Genomic DNA, 17553 nt, shown 5'->3' with positions numbered 1-17553 from the left:
CAAAGCGCGAGCGAAAATTTTATATAGGGACATGAAAGATTTTTAAAAGATTATTTTCCAACTTCTTCCCCTCATCTTATTTCATTCGATCGTCTTCGTCCTCTAATGTTTCCCCGGGTGTTTCCCCTTCTTTTTTCCCTCTCTTTTCCCTTCTTTATCCTTTTTTTTCTTTCTTCCCCCTTTTTTCTTTTTTTGCTCCGCCAATAGGGGGGGGGGGGGGGCCGGGCCCCTCGGCCCCCCCCCCTGGATCCGCCTATTATAGAAACAAAAAAAAAATCAACTTTGAGCGGCCGATCGGGGAAAATGTGGCAAAAAAAAATTCCGGGCCCCCCCCTATTGGCGAAGGCTAGATCCGCCCCTGTTAAGTGGCCTCAGAACCAATGCTGATATGAAATAAACACGAATAGAGTTGGAATTCGATGCAATGATGCTGCTGTTCAGGGCCCTTTTTCAGGGATGAGGGCGGCTAGCCTGGGCTAGCCTAGGGCTAGGATGTGTGCATGTCGGTGAGCCGCGGGAATTTCGGATAGCAGTATAGGTAGTATAGTGCAGCTAGCTAGCTGCGCGCGCAATTTTGCTATCTTCCTGTGACAGTGAAAATGGCGTTGTCCAGTCTTCTCCATGTGACTCTTGGAGTTGTCATCTTTGTTTCATCTTTAATACACTTTTCATCATGCACAGGACACAAATTAAACGTTCCCAGGATTATGCTTCCGTACTACGCAGCAACACCGATCAATTTCACCCTCGAAGGCACCGATGGTTGCTACACATGGTATGTTTAATGACCACTTCACTTGTTACACATCTTTGTTGGCCGTGTGGCGTGGTGTATGTACCGATACCGGTACCGGAGGCCGGCGAGCGCCGAACCGCCAGAGATGAGTGCGCTCGCAATTGAATAGGGTATCGATTGGTCGGACGTCAGATTTGTTGTTTTAATTTTTAAATTTTATTTTCACGACATTGTTGTGAAATAGGAAACGCCAAGGACTCCATATGAATCCCCATTAAAATTGAAAATGTATTGGACGCTGAATTGGACTAGACAGCTGGCAGCCTGTTTCGAGGAGTTTTTTTTTTGTGGCCCGAACCAAGTTTGGTGGCCTGAGAAATATAAAGAAAAACATTAAAATGAATAAGTCAGACTTCTGAAATACTAATTCTGCAGCCACTACCACCAAGTTACTTTCACTTTGTACATTTTGTATTTAGATTAAACCTTGTTTGCTGTTTTACTGTGCAAATTGATTTGTGGTGAAATATAAATAGTTCTATTCATTGACTGTAGAAATATGAAATGATTGAAAGAGAGTAAATGAATTGTATTGTTCATAGGTTGTGTGGACTTTTTTAAGATCTCCATGTAGATACACACTCTGAAATGGTAAAGTAAATAAATTATGCGTAACAAACTCAGATACGTGTAGATGTACAAAACAATGAATTTTTCCTTTCTTCCTCTTTGAATCCTAAAACCTAGATTATGCAGGCCCCAAATCCAGCTTATTTTTGTTTTCTTCTTTGCAGCATATTTTAGCAGGAGAAAATCACATGCAGAAAATATGCTGCAAAATTAGAACAATGTATAAAAGGGGAAACAAATGAAAATAATTTTCAAAAGTATATTACATAAAGAAAACAAAAATAAAAGAAAGAAGTGAAATAAAACAAAAGAAAAATGAAAGAAAAAACAAAGAACAGGAAAAAAATATATATACAATTTAGAGAAAAACTAGAAACAAAAGAACATGAAAGAAAAATGAATGAAACAAAATTAATTGATATGAAAATTATTTTGTGTTATTATTTTTTTTCAGTAGAAACATATTCTTTAATCAGGCATATTCAATGGGAAGGGGTATAAATAGTTTAACCACTGTCCAAAAAAATGAAAGAAAAAAAAAAGAAAACCGGAAAAGTTATATTTGGAAAAAAAAAGTAAGAAAAGCCCTTCTCTATATTTGCCAAAATGTTGGAAAAATTCACATTTCGTATCAATGAAATGCCTTCCCAAAGTATTTACTTTCTCAAGAGTGGTTTATGAAATCATTTATAAACAAGAAAGAAAGAAACTGTCTGTTTATATTAGGCTAGAAAAGACACAGCTTCGAAAGAACATACAAATGCACACGTGGGACTGGGATGTGTATTCATTTGGAAATCAGTCTTTTTAAGTCAAAAGAAAGGTCATAATTCCTCATTTTAATGCTTGCAAATAATCAGGGTACACCAGATTTTAGCGATATGGACTGTAGAAGGGCATTTCATTGTTGTAAAATGTGACTTTGACTTAGATTTTCAAAGTTCTGTGGAAGATTTTTAGCAGCAACATTTCGTATGGCAGCTCCCTGATTCTAGGCTAGTGCACAGCTGCAATGGCTTCAAGCAAAGCTCATGCCAGCTGGCCGCGCCGGCCGGCTGGATAATAGCTACTGTATGCTATAGCAGTACGTATTGTCATGACTATGCAAACTTTTTGTGTGTAGATCAAGGAAAAGGGTGCATGACGAACTGGCTTGCAATTTGAACTGTAGAAAGTTGATACATGTAAGTGCGTGCAAAATCGGGAGAAAAATTGTGCTACTTTGAAAATTATTGGTTGCCCTTTTCGGGCCACCAAAACTTAGCATTTTTTCATTAAAGGAGAATGAAACTCTTGGAGCAAGTTAGCTTTTGTGAAAGCAGAAAAATCAAAGAATAAGATCAACAAAAGTTTGAGTAAAATAGGACTAGCAATAGAAGAGTTATGAGCATTTGAATGTCGAGATCACTAATGCTATGGAGATCCTCCTATTGGCAATGCGACCAAGATCTATGATGTCACAGATGAACAACTCTCCCCTTTTGGACACTGAAAATATACCCCAAAACATCTCTTTTTGCTCATTCTAATCATATGACAAACGATTCATCAATGATATAATGTTGTGACACCTCTGTACTTGTCCTCTCATAAGGAGAACACCTCACCTTGTGATAGACTCTATAAAAGTGAGAATATAAGTGAAATAAGTACTAATGTAATGAGGGAGTTGTACGTGTGTGACATCACAGATCTTGGTCGCATTGCCAATGGGAGGATCTACATGGCATTAGTGATCTCAATATTCAAATGCTCATAACTTTCTTATTATTCATTCAATCTTCCTCAAACTTTCAACAATATATTTCTTTGATTTTTCTCTTTGATATGGATTCAGCTGGTTTCAAGGGTTTCATTCTCCTTTAATGGTTGCCTGAGGTGAATTTCTGATGGCCCCGGGCCACCACTTGGAAATCCACCTTCATCACAATAATTTTTGGAAAACGTAATTTTCTTAATCTTTAAGCCAAGGTTCCACATTAACTTTTATTGGTGGTAGCCTGTTCAGGCCACAAAAACCTTCATATAATATTTTTTGGTGGCCCAAAATTAAAGTTTGATGGCCCCCAAAAAATAAAAGCATTAAAAATTAATAAAACTTACTAAACGACCACTAAGTTACTTTCACTTTGTACATCTTGTGCGTAAACCTTGTTGCTGTTATATTAATATAACATTATTATGCAAATTGATTTGTGTTAAAATACAAATTGTTCTATCATTGTAAATATAAAATGTTTGAAAGAGAATAAATGAATTGTATTGTTCCCAGGTTGTGCGGACTTTTTTCTTTGATCTGCATGTACATATAGACACACACCTAAAGTAAATAAATTTTGCTTGTATCAAACTCAGATACAAAACATTACAAAAAGAAAACAAAAAAGATTAAAGGAGAATGAAACCTTTCGGACAAGATAGCTTGTGTGAAAACAGAAAAATTAAAGAAACAGATCAACGAAAGTTTGAGAAGAATCAGACAAATAGTGAGAAAGTTATGAGCATTTGAATATCGCGATCACTAATGCTATGGAGATCGTCACATTGGCAATGCGACAAAGATGTGTGATGTCACTTGTGAACAACTCTCCCCATTACATTAGTACATATTTCACTTAAATTCCCTCTTTTATCACATCTATCAGTAGATCATGTATTCTTTATATACATGTAGGAGGGCATGTAATACAGATTTTTGTCTCACCTGCATAGCAGAGTGAGACTATAGGCGCCGCTTTTCCGACGGCGGCGGCGGCGACGGCGGCGGCGGCGTCAACACCAAATCTTAACCTGAGGTTAAGTTTTTGAAATGACAGCATAACTTAGAAAGTATATGGACCTAGTTCATGAAACTTGGCCATAAGGTTAATCAAGTATTACTGAACATCCTGCCTGAGTTTCATGTCACATGACCAAGGTCAAAGGTCATTTAGGGTCAATGAACTTAGACCATGTTGGGGGAATCAACATCAAAATCTTAACCTAAGGTTAAGTTTTTGAAATGTCATCATAACTTAGAAAATATATGGACCTAGTTCATGAAACTTATACATAAGGTTAATCAAGTATCACTGAACATCCTGCATGAGTTTCACGTCACATGACCAAGGTCAAAGGTCATTTAGGGTCAATGAACTTTGGCCGAATTGGGGGTATCTGTTGAATTACCATCATAACTTTGAAAGTTTATGGATCTGATTCATGAAACTTAGACATAATAGTAATCAAGTATTACTGAACATCCTGTGCAAGTTTCAGGTCACATGATCAAGGTCAAAGGTCATTTAGGGTCAATGAACTTTGGCCAAATTGGGGTATTTGTTGAATTACAGCCATAAATTTGAAAGTGTGTTGGTCTAGTTCATAAAACTTGGACATAAGAGTAATCAAGTATCACTGAACATCCTGTGCGAGTTTCAGGTCACATGATCAAGGTCAAAGGTCATGTAAGGTCAAAGAACTTTGGCCACGTTGGGGGTATTTGTTGAATTGCCATCATATCTCTATAAGTGTATTGGTCTAGTTCATAAAACGTGGAAATACGAGTAACCAAGTATCACTGAACATCTTGTGCGAGTTATAGTAGTTTTCAAAATCAGCACTGCTGCTATATTGAATCGCGTGATGCAGGTGAGACGGCCAGAGGCATTCCACTTGTTAAAGAATACATCATGGATAGAGAGTTTTTATCACAATAAGAAAAAGCAAAAAGAGACATTTTGGGGGTATTTTATAGTCCATCAAAGGGAAAGTTGTTCACATGTGACATCACACATCCTTGTCGCATTGCCAATTTGAGGATCTCTATAGCATTAGTGATTGCAATATTCAAATGCTCATAACTTTCTCATTGTTTGTCCAATTTTTCTCAAACTTTCGTTGACCTGTTTCTTTGATTTTACTGTTTCGACACAAGCCTACTTATTCCAAAGGTTTCATTCCCCTTTAAAGAAATAAAACAAAAGAAAAAAAAATGAAAGAAAAACAAAGAACATGAAAAAAAAGAAAAGAAAAAATAGAAAAAAGAAAAGAAACAGAAGAACATATGGAAAAATGAATGAAACAAAATGAAAAGGAAAATTGGGGAAAAGAAAGGGGGAAAATCTCAAGAAGCCAATACAAATATTTTCTAAGAGCTGTGGCAAAAGTCTATTCTGACTGGAAAGCATATAATCAAATAATTTTCACTTGCCTTGGGAATGGATAATTTCTATTTTTATATCCTTTAGTTTGTATTATTAATTATTTTTGTTTTTTAATCAGGCAAAGTCAGTGGGAAGGGGTATATATAGTTTAAACACTGTAAAAAAAAATACTGATAACTACGAAAGGGCAGACCTAGTCTACCCGGAAAAAAAGTGTGAGAAAATTCCTTTCCTTTATCTGCCAAAATATCAGAAAAATCCATATTTCTTATCAATGAAATGCCTTCCCAAATTATTTACTTTCTCAAGAGTGGTTTAAGAAGTCATTTATAAAAAAAAAAAAAGAGAAATATCTGCTTAGTATTTGCTAGAAAAGACATAGCTTCGCAAGAAACCAAGTATCAACATGCTTACAAATGCAAACATGGGACTGTAATGTACTCACCTTTGTGTTTACATGTAAGTGTGCATTAATTCGTTTAGAACGCGATCTTTTTTAGTCAAAATAAGAGAGGTCATAATTCCTCCTTTCAATGCTTGCAAATAATTGGGATACACTAGATTTTAGCAATATGGACTGTAGAAGGGCATTTCATTGGTGTAAAATGTTAAATTAACTTAGATTTTCAAAGTTCTGTGGAAATTTTCTTAGCAGCAACATTTTGTATCGCAGCTCCCTGAGTGCGTTGCCAGTTATGCCAGCTGGCTGGATAGCGGTACCTACTGTCATGACTATGCAAACTTAGTGTGTGTGTGTATTTGTTTGTCGATCAAAGAAAATGCCGCATGAAGAACGAGCTTGTAATTTGAACTGTAGAAAGTTGATAAATGCGTTAAAAATCGGGAGAAAAATTGCGTTACTTATTATTGGTTGCTTGATTCAGGCCACCAAAACTAAGCATTTTTCAATAATGGTTGCACGAGTTAAATTTCTGGTGGCCCCGGGAAAATTGACACTCTTCCAAATATGGTATTAAACATGCACAACTTTGGTTTTCAAGGGACTAGACCTTTAATTTTGGTCTCATTTTCTGCTCAATATAACAGGTATAACAATACACCTCTATACACATACGATTGTTGATAAATTATGATTTATTAGAAAATTTGGGTAAAAACTTTAAAAATGTCGGTTTGGATATTTAAAATAACCGTAACATAAATTTGCATATCAAAATTACCTCGCTGAAATTACTGAATCACCTTAAAGTTATATATCATTTGAAAGGGAATTTCATGGGCAATAAAAATCTGGTAAATAAATAATGTCATGGGCAAAGAGAAAAAAATATGGATATCTGAAATAAAATATACGTTTGTCCTGAAAAGTCGAACATTTTCACTCATATAATGTCAGCAGTTCAGCCTGTCTCATTTTTAATGCCATTTTCAGAATCTTCTTGAAATTTTCTTTCAGAAAAAGTGTAGGCCTACTTTTGTACGGGTAGGGTAAATATTTTACACAAATGGGGCGAGTCCAAGACACATGGCCACATAAGAAATTGACAAAGCAATCACAATAGAATGAATTCAAGTTTGAGAGTTCTGCAGTAGTGTTGGAAATGCTTTTCACAAAACAAAACTAATGAAAGGAAAAGAAAAGAAAAAAACTTAGGTATGCATCTCATAAATTAAAATGCAAAACAATTTTGTCAAGAAAAAAACTTCTGTACATTGCAACACCCTTCTCTGGTGTCTTACAGTCTGTGCAAAATTTTGCAGCGATTAGACATTTCATGGCTGCGATCTGAAGGGGGTAATTGGATCTAAAAAAAAGAAAATAAAAGCCTACACTGTATTGTGAAAATAAGTTAAAGTGTACTCAATCAATGAAATCTTTCAAAATATTTTTTTTTACTAACTAGGCTTTTATAATTCTAATTTAATTTATTTTGCACTCTTTATCTACATGTACAGGCGTTCCTTGAGAGCTGATGTTGCTTCTGTTCAGCCTATCGATCAGGATAGTGGTAGTGGATGTTCTCAGAAAGCCCTTGTAACTGCATTGTCCACTCATCCAACACAGAGAACTAGTGTTGTGTTTGCAGAGGAATTGGGTGTGTTAAAAATACACTACTGACAATACAATCAACATTAAATATTTTTGCTATAATTGAGAAATTAGAGTATATGCCATTGGATGATGAATTTCCTTAGTTGTTGCGAAGTGGCATAGAATTTGTAACAATTAAATGTATATGTGAATTCATGTTGAGTTTGCAGATGAATTTAGGGGAGTTGAATTACGCTACTAACAATACAATCAATTTTGAAATATTTGTTTTTCTATGTAATGAGAAATTGAATTACATGTATATGCAATTGGATAATGAATTTGGTTATCGCAAAGTAGCATAGAATTTTTTCCAGTAATAATTTGTGAACTCGTGTTAGTATAATAACACATTAGCAATCTTTTTTAAATCATTTACAATGTGAAAAATTGAATAAGTACCGGTATGTGAAAAAAAAGATCAGTTAGAATGTGTTCAGCTAAGATTGAGGTTGCATTGGAGAATCCATCTTGTTTCTTTCGTTCTTTCTGATGTAGGAAGTGGACAAGTAATCCGATGTGATGTAATAGTCGATCAAATTGAACTGATTGATATTATCACTACTACAAGGATCCTGTATTTAGGCGACTCTCCAGAAGAGTTTGAAGTCAGAGCTCTTGATGATGAAGGTGAGAATAATCAGTGTATGATTAAAGGGATGGTCCGGGCTGAAAATATTTATATCTTAATACATAGAGTAGAATTCACTGAGCAAAATGCCCAAAATTTCATCAAACTCGGATAACAAATAATAAAGTTATTGAAATTTAAAGTTAAGCAATATTTTGTGAAAACAGTTGTCATGAATATTCATTAGGTGGGCTGATGATGTCACATCCCCACTTTCCGTTTTCTTATGTTATTACATAAAATCATAATTTTTTCATTATTTCATACTTGTGTAAATAATATGTCTCCCTTATAATGAAATAAGTTGCAGCAATAAATATCTCATGCACTAAATCAGTTGTCAATCCAATTTTCTAGTTCTTGGAGGACAAAATTTGAATAAACCTAATTTCATATGATGAAATACAAAAGAACAAGTGGGGATGTGACATCATCAGCCCACCTAATGAATATTCATGATGACTGTTTTCACAAAATATTGCTTAACTTTAAAATTAAATAACTTTGTTATTTGTTATCCGATTTTGATGAAATTTTCGGCATTTTGCTCAGTGAATTCTACTTTTTATTTATTAAGCTATTAACACTTTCAGCCCGGACCATGCCTTTAAGTGTAACTGAGTCTTTGGAAAACTGTGTAAAAAAAAAATCACAATCAGTTGTAAACATAGAATTGATCTCTTGGTTTATGTTACACCCCCAGGGACTTGTTTAATGCTGGAATATGAATTGCTTAAATATTAGCCCTATCTATTTAAAGTATTTTAACAATTTGATGAAGTATTCACAGTCTCACAACATGTTTAATTCATTTGGAATACCGTATTTGCCGGCGTAAAGGCCGCAGCGGCGGATAGGCCGCACCCCCGATTTTGGGTCTCTGTTAAAAAAAAAAAAAAAAAAAAAAAAAAAAAAAAAAAATCGGCCAAAAAAAAAAAATGGCAAAAAATATTCATAACGAATCGTCATGATCATATTTTTATTTCATTATCGTCATCATTATCATCACATCATAATCATATCATCATTGTCACCACCATCATCATCATCACGTGATCACCACCACCATAAATCATGATTTAAAATCATCACCACCACCACAATACCATCAACATCAAGAGCATTATTTCAATCAACAAGCCTCGCCACACCTCGCAAGGTAGGTTTTATTAAGATTTATTGGCTGATGAGACAAGATGCAACAAGAAAGGCATGGTAAATATTTCATTTTATTTTTCAATACGATGTGTAGAGGTTCTGTTAATGTTACCTGTAAGGGAGATATAAAAGAAAACATATTTAATCTATGTCATTACATAATTCCAAAGATTAATAGTAACCCGAAAATCCCCTTAAAATAAAATTACTACTGATAATATTACTCTTTGCCGACAAAGTTGTTCCGTCATCTTATAAACAATACCAGTAATTAATTTTGGAATCGCCGCGATCAGCTGCGAATGGCAATTACCTGCCACTAGAGGGCGTCAACAACTATTGCAATTAAATGCGAGAAAGAAGCAAAGACGAAGCAAACGCAATTGCGTCTACGGTAGGTGACGATGGGGACGAATGTAGATCTAAATTAGACTTAGTTTGATAAGTAAGTTATCCGAAAGATTAGGAAAAGTATTTAATGTTACTGGAAATCGTTCCTTAGAGCAGTACATGTAGTTTTGGATAATTTTATCCTGAAAACGTATCGTTTTATCTGCCCATTTGGTGAAGGCATCATTGTAGTCCCATACGTACAAATACGTGCTGTTTTGACCATCTACTCGGTGTTCAAAAGACACTAATTTTTACTATCGCCGCGTATAGGCCGCACCCCGACTTTGCGTGATTTTTTCATCCAAAAATAGTGCGGCCTTTACGCCGGCAAATACGGTAATGGTAAAATATATTACAGTACCTTTCTCTTTCCATTTTCCTGTTAATGTTAAGAAGATATATGATGAAGGATAAACAACTAAATTTTTATCTCCCTAAAGGCAAAGCAGAGAAATATTTTGCTCTTGGAATGTATTTTTTGTGAGAAACAACCAGCATGAGAAATTTAATAAGAAATGGAGTTTGGTTTGTATTGATTATATTTTGTGAAGTAGGCATTACTATTACTTTTTCATTAAAAAAAAAGAAACTAGATGTTAAATTGTATAAAATTCTATTTGCATGTGATAATTTCGATTCGTCCTGAAATTTTTGTTTTATTTGTGATGAAATAAGGTTCTTTTATTCTCTGGAATAAAAAAGGGAAAAATTCAATATCTGCAAATTTATTACGTAACATTGCTAATTTTATATAGCTGTTGAGATGCAGAAGGACTTTACATTGGGTCCTGCCCCTCTGGTAATTGAACTATGTGTTATCACTTATCAGTCCATGGCTGTAAATAAATGGTTTTGTATCGGGGGGGGGGTAATTTGATTATATTTTACTCTATATTGCAACCTCTAACCTCTTTCTGTGATTTATATATTTTTTTATTGAAAAAAAAAAATAATATAGATTTTTATGAGTTTCTTTTTTTGTTCATGTTAGGCAATACCTTTAGCAGCCTGGAAGGATTAGAGTTTGAATGGACTCTCCTATCGGATTATGAAGCAGACAATGCTGTAGATGCTAAGAGCATTCTAAGGTAAATAAACTTTATTTAGTGAGATGGAATTAAGGATAAAATTAAGATTTGTCTGAATCTATCAATTCCTTGTTTCTTCTCTTTTCTTAATAAATAAATAACATTTTTTTCCCTTTTATTTTGCTGCCAAGTAGTTATATCTCCTTGATTCAAGTGAATCGTGTAATATGAATGAGGCATGCTGTGTTTTGACCGGGCTTACAGGAGTGGCCAGAATTTGAACTTGTGTAATTCTTCAGTTCCCTGGCGAAAGTTGTAGAAAATTACTTTTGTATGGAATTTGGGGCAGCTACACATCATCTTGAAACTGTCAAACTTGCATTACATATGATTGATGAGGAATGACAATTATGTTTAATGCACTCTCCAAGTTTGTAGAAAATTGGGTTGATCAAAATATTTTTATTTTTTATATTCTTGATAATGTTATGTATTTTGTAAATTTGACCTAAATAACATGCTTGAAACATTAGTTTTAATATTATTTTCTTTATGAATACTGCATATTACATTTTTTTAATAAAAAAAAGAGGAAAAAGGATTGATAGTTGAAGTTACTAAGCACTAGTAACCACTCTGCAGGTGCTAATTGCAATTATTACCATGGCTTTATTGAGATCGTTTGAATTATGAAATCAATATTTCCTTTTTTTTCTGTGCAGAATTGTTCAGTTCAAAGACTTGCCATATGACCCACCTGCTCATATCACCACCATGGAGGCTGGTGGCAAACAGGGAGATAGAATCCTCATTGAGGGTCTGAGAGCTGGGTCAGCTAAGGTCGGAGTAAAGATCAAATCAGCTGGGTTCAAGGTAGGATGCCCTCTTGGGCTTTAGGTGATAGGGTCTGAGGGCTGGGACAGCCAAGGTTGGGGTCAGCTGAGGTTGGGTCAAGATCAAATCAGCTGGGTTCAAGGTGGGATGCCCTCTTGAGCTTCAGATGATAGGGTATGAGGGATGGGCCAGCCAAGGTTGGGTCAAGATCAAATCAGCTGGGTTGAAGGTAGGATGTCCTCTTGGGATTCAGGTGATATGAGGGTCTGAGAACTGGGTCAGCCAAGGTTGGGTCAAGATCAAATAAGCTGGGTTCAAGGTAGGATGCCCTCATGGGCTTCAGGTGATATGAGGGTCTGAGAACTGGGTCAGCTGAGGTTGGGTCAAGATCAAATCAGCTGGGTTCAAGGTAGGATGCCCTCTTGGGCTTCAGGTGATATGAGGGTCTGAGAACTGGGTCAGCCAAGGTTGGGTCAAGATCAAATCAGCTGGGTTCAAGGTAGGATGCCCTCTTGGGCTTCCGGTGATATGAGGGTCTGAGAATTGGGTCAGCCAAGGTTGGGTCAAGATCAAATCAGCTGGGTTCAAGGTAGGATGCCCTCTTGGTCTTCAGGTGATATGAGGGTCTGAGAACTGGGTCAGCCAAGGTTGGGTCAAGATCAAATCAGCTGGGTCCAAGGTAGGATGCCCTCTTGGTCTTCCGGTGATATGAGGGTCTGAGAACTGGGTCAGCCAAGGTTGGGTCAAGATCAAATCAGCTGGGTCCAAGGTAGGATGCCCTACTGAGCTTCAGGTGATATGAGGGTCTGAGAACTGGGTCAGCCAAGGTTGGGTCAAGATCAAATCAGCTGGGTTCAAGGTAGGATGCCCTCTTGGGCTTCAGGTGATACGAGGGTCTGAGGACTGGGTCAGCCAAGGTTGGGGTCAGCTGAGGTTGGGTCAAGATCAAATTGGATAGGTTCAAGGTAGGATGCCCTCTTGGGCTTCAGGAGATAGAATCTATTAGGAATGTCTGGGTTAAAGGTAAGATGACCTGTTGGGCTGAGGATGATAGGAACCTCATAGAGGTCCTGATGGCTAGGTTACCCAAAATTTTGATTAAGGTGAAATTGGCTGGTGTGATTGATCCTCAGAGCTGATGATTCCAGAGGTGTATCTTGAGAATGGCAGGGGGTGGGGGAGATGTGCCCCAGGTGTCCTTTTCAGGGGAGAAAATAAGGAGAAAAATAATCCGGGGAGATGATGGAAACAAGTATATTTTTTTTAAAATGTGATGAACTGCAAAGAAGAAAGGACAATTATAGCACCAGCTCTGGGGTTAGTTGAGTCATGATTTTAGCACTGCCCCCCCTCCCCCCCACGGGCATCATTTTTTTTGAAGGTACATGGTTTTAGTGGTGTCCCTGGGTGCTGTCATATTTTCAAATAAATCACACAGGATTTAATTAACCCTTTTACCACTTGAAAAAAAACTCCTTGACAGAAGGAAGTGAATCATTCCTGATTTCTTCATTTTGTTATTGTTATAATAGGATGTGAAGCAGAGTGTTGTACGCCTCATCGTCATTGACCATCTTACATTGAATCCATCTCAAGATATCTACATCCTTGTTCATGCCTACATCTACTACAGTGTGGAGAAAATCAGACAGGGAAAGACAACAAGTAAGTATAGTCACGTATTGTATTACCGGACACATTTATGATTCCGGACGCGCATATTACTGCGTTCTAAAAAAAATTGTACCGTAAGACTTCCGCAATTCAATTTCACAGAGCAATACATAGAACAAGATTGCAAAAACAAGGCGAAAAATCCAACTTTTACCTAATTTCTAAAAATGACAGAAAATGCTTAAAATATCATATAACATAGTTTTCTATTAACAATTGATATATTTTCTGACGGAAATATGGGCCTGATTTGCCGAATTTCAATCTCGTCCACTCCTTCGATCGAATGATGAGGTGTGGTGTATTGTGGGTGATTGTCGATGGCCGTGCGCGAGGTTTACCGTGAGTAGAGCCGTCGATCGGCAGCGCATCGATAGAACTTGATGAGCTTCACGATACGAACGCGAGCATATTATTATTGGAAAGTGCCATGGACCATGCAGCTAACAAGACAAAATAAAATAAGTTATCAAACAAGAATTTATTACCAACATCTGCTCAGATTCGATATAAAAAAAAGCAAATAATACTTAGAATTTACTCATGATATGATATAAGAAGAAAAAAATCACACAAATTTGCTCTTACATCATTATAATCAAGGAAATCTTTACCCGTCTGGCGCGCGTCCGGAATCATGATGTAATTTGTCACGCACGAAAATAATTGTTTTTCGTGGAGGGGTATGCGGCAAGTGTGATGCAAAGAAAATGGTTGGTAAATATAAAATGATTTTATCATATTCATAATTTTCATAATATTTGGAATAGCAAGTGTGAATTTTTCTTGATTGTATTTCCTCTAGTTGTCATTTTTAAAGCACTGAAATAAAGGTGTCCGGCAATAGGATACACTGCCATACAGTCAAACCTGCTTTAATTAAGTTACCACCTGTATAGAAATACCACCTGTCTATTAAGACTATATGTTTGGTTTCGTTGAATAGTAATTCCCACCGAAATATTGTTACAGCAGCCTGTCCAGAAAGACCACCTGCCCATAAAGAACACCTTTCTTTTCTCCCTGTGATGGTTTTTATAGACAGGTGTCACTACATCAATACACTCAATTTTTTCAAATATCTTCATGGGACCTAACTGTAAATGAATTACAGATCAAATCCAATTCTATTCCAAGATGTTATTTTTTGCTGATTGATATTTCTACAGTACATGCTATGTTCATACCAATGCAGTATCTTTCTTTGCATAAAAAAACGTTATGAATTTAATGAAACTGTATGTTGAATACGCTATACTGGTTTTGTAAGATGAGTTATTGAAAACCGATACTCAGAGACTCTTTTTGGTCATATGCTACTCACTCCAGAGCATTTGTCTGGCTTTGCATGAACAGGTTTCTACTCACATTATGGATTAATCACATACTTTGGGTTTTCCTATTCACAGTTGTAACCATGCCCTCTACCCAGTATCGGCTTGCCCTTGGAAACGCATCAGTGGCATCACTTACTGAAAGCAATTCAATGGTGACAGGTCTGGTTTTAGGACACACTCAGATCATGCTTCAAGACAGGAGTATCCTTTATCAATCTCATAGAATCGGGTTACACATAGGTCTAACACCTCTGGTGTTTGACATAGTCATTGGCGTTCAGTTTTGCTGATTTTGTTTTCTAGCTTCTTTGTAGCAGTGTTATCATTATTTTCAGTTTTTCTTCTTAAACCCTTTCCTTGTTATATATTTGGATTTTATTATGGTTTTTGTCTCACTTGCATAGCAGAGTGAGACTATAGGCGCCGCTTTTCCGACGGCGGCGGCGGCGTCAACACCAAATCTTAACCTGAGGTTAAGTTTTTGAAATGACAGCATAACTTAGAAAGTATATGGACCTAGTTCATGAAACTTATACATAAGGTTAATCAAGTATCACTGAACATCCTGCATGAGTTTCACGTCACATGACCAAGGTCAAAGGTCATTTAGGGTCAATGAACTTTGGCCGAATTGGGGGTATCTGTTGAATTACCATCATAACTTTGAAAGTTTATGGATCTGATTCATGAAACTTGGACATAATAGTAATCAAGTATTACTGCACATCCTGTGCAAGTTTCTGGTCACATGATCAAGGTCAAAGGTCATTTAGGGTCAATGAACTTTGGCCAAATTGGGGTATTTGTTGAATTACAGCCATAAATTTGAAAGTGTGTTGGTCTAGTTCATAAAACTTGGACATAAGAGTAATCAAGTATCACTGAACATCCTGTGCACATTTTAGGTCACATGACCAAGGTCAAAGGTCAATGAACTTTGGCCATAATGGGGGGTATCTGTTGAATTACCATCATAACTTTGAAAGTTGATGGATCTGACTCTTGAAACTTGGACATAAGACTACTCAAGTATCACTGAACATCCTGTGCGAGTTTCAGGTCACATGATCAAGGTCAAAGAACTTTGGCCACATTGGGGGTATTTGTTGAATTGCCATCATATCTCTATAAGTGTATTGGTCTACTTAATAACACGTGGAAATAAGAGTAACCAAGTATCACTGAACATCTTGTGCGAGTTATAGTAGTTTTCAAAATCAGCACTGCTGCTATATTGAATCGCGTGATGCAGGTGAGACGGCCAGAGGCATTCCACTTGTATAATTATGTGCTTTATCTTAAAAGATAGTTGATGGATATTTTTTTTTTTCTTTTTCTTTTTTTTCTTTTAAACCAGTACTGGTCTTCTTTATTTGAATAAAAATATACACACATATATATGTACACAAAACAAAAGTTTTACAAGTTATTCAGTATTAAATTCCATTTGCTCATATTCATATACAAATTTTCCTTTCGTTTACCTCTTTCATTATCATATCTTTTTTCCAGAACATATATGAACATAATTTTCAAATCATAAAACTTCATCTTTTTCATTGTAACTAATGTTATCTTGTAACATTTGTAAATAGAATATAATGCATAATTCAACATTAAATTAATTTCTTTTCCTTTTTCTTTTCTTAGACCGTAAACAATATGCCGAGGCTTCAAACGAAAATTTTGAATTTGACATTTTCTTATGAGTGCTTCGACGTATTTCCAAAACTTATCAACCTCTGTACACAACCAAAACAAATGTAATAAATCACTCAACTTATTGCACTCACTACAAATATCTGTGTTTCTTAAATTCCATTTGTTTAAGTTACAGAGAGTAGGTAATAAATTATACATAAAATTGAAATTAAAATGGGCTATGGTATTATCTTGAATACTTTTGAGTTTCAGTGTCCATTTAAACAACCAAGAATTCATATTTTCTTCATTCAAAATTTCTCTCCAAAATAATTCGGCCCTTGATCTTTCAACATTTAATTGCAACATCTCTTGATAAATTTGTTTTACTCTAGAGTTACAATTAAGCAATGTATTTACAGATGGCACACAGGACTCATCATTCAAAATTGAATTTTTAAATTTTCTAAACAAAGCAAGGTTATTTTCTTTTAGTTGTTCTCTCCACATTTTTGGTACTGATATTATACAAACTGCATATTCTGACAACCATTGTCCATCAAGATTGACTAACTTTTCTTTTAATTCATTTACAGTAAGAAAGGTATTCTTAGATACCAGATCACCAATAAACAAAATATTTGACCGTATCCAGTTCCTAAATAACAACATCCTACCATTATGTCTGATATTGTTGTTAAACCATAACAATTCTTTGCAAATCTCTGCACTTGAAATTATATTTTTATTTAAAAGTAAAATAGACATATAATATTTCACGATAAAACTTTGGAATCGTTTTCAATGACAGGATATATTGTGGATCACACTTACAATTTCTTAGAATAAAACTTCCACCTAATTTTCCAAACCAATAATCAAACATCCATTTCCATTTTGATTTAGTGTCATCGAAATATTTGAAAAGCCATGTTAACTTAAAGCTGTTTAACTGTATACCTAGATCCAGGGTTGGCGCGTTTTAAACGGTGTGTTTTAAAACATGTTTTAAAACGCGTTTTAAAACACACGTTTTTTTAAAACACCGCATAGACTTGTGTGTTATAAATTTGCATGGATGTGATTTTAGATTGTTTTTTATACCGTTATTTTTCAAGTGGTGTATTATTTTCTTCTAACTAACAAAACTCTTTTTCAACACCACTCCTTTTCTCCTCTTTCTCTTTCTCTTTCCCCCTTTATTCTTTCTTTCTCCATTGCTATGTCATGTTCCTCTTCTCCCTGTTCAATTGTGCACATCAATCCACATTAAGAATATTCTCATTTTAACAA

General features: G+C 35.6%; 1 protein-coding gene across 3 annotated transcripts in view; it reads left to right on the top strand.

The window, feature by feature from the left end:
- The first annotated feature begins 585 nt into the window (after positions 1 to 585).
- The window catches only part of LOC129264849 (nuclear pore membrane glycoprotein 210-like), a 51303-nt gene continuing 34335 nt past the window's right edge, over positions 586 to 17553 (top strand). Inside the window, exons 1-7 of one of the 3 annotated variants that reach the window (XM_064102112.1) lie at positions 586 to 775; positions 7429 to 7568; positions 8063 to 8194; positions 10738 to 10834; positions 11497 to 11647; positions 13141 to 13273; positions 14692 to 14820. In XM_064102112.1, coding sequence (XP_063958182.1) covers positions 600 to 775; positions 7429 to 7568; positions 8063 to 8194; positions 10738 to 10834; positions 11497 to 11647; positions 13141 to 13273; positions 14692 to 14820 — 958 coding nt within the window. In that variant the 5' untranslated portion in view covers positions 586 to 599. The remainder of the gene's footprint in view (positions 776 to 7428; positions 7569 to 8062; positions 8195 to 10737; positions 10835 to 11496; positions 11648 to 13140; positions 13274 to 14691; positions 14821 to 17553) is intronic. The other 2 variants (XM_064102113.1, XR_010294106.1) reach the window with 2 other exon arrangements.

The sequence above is a fragment of the Lytechinus pictus genome, chromosome 7 (assembly GCF_037042905.1).
Source record: "Lytechinus pictus isolate F3 Inbred chromosome 7, Lp3.0, whole genome shotgun sequence".
NCBI lineage: Eukaryota > Metazoa > Echinodermata > Echinoidea > Temnopleuroida > Toxopneustidae > Lytechinus > Lytechinus pictus.
The sequence above is the reverse complement of the archived record's forward strand: the minus strand, read 5'-3'. Positions and strand labels throughout refer to the sequence as shown.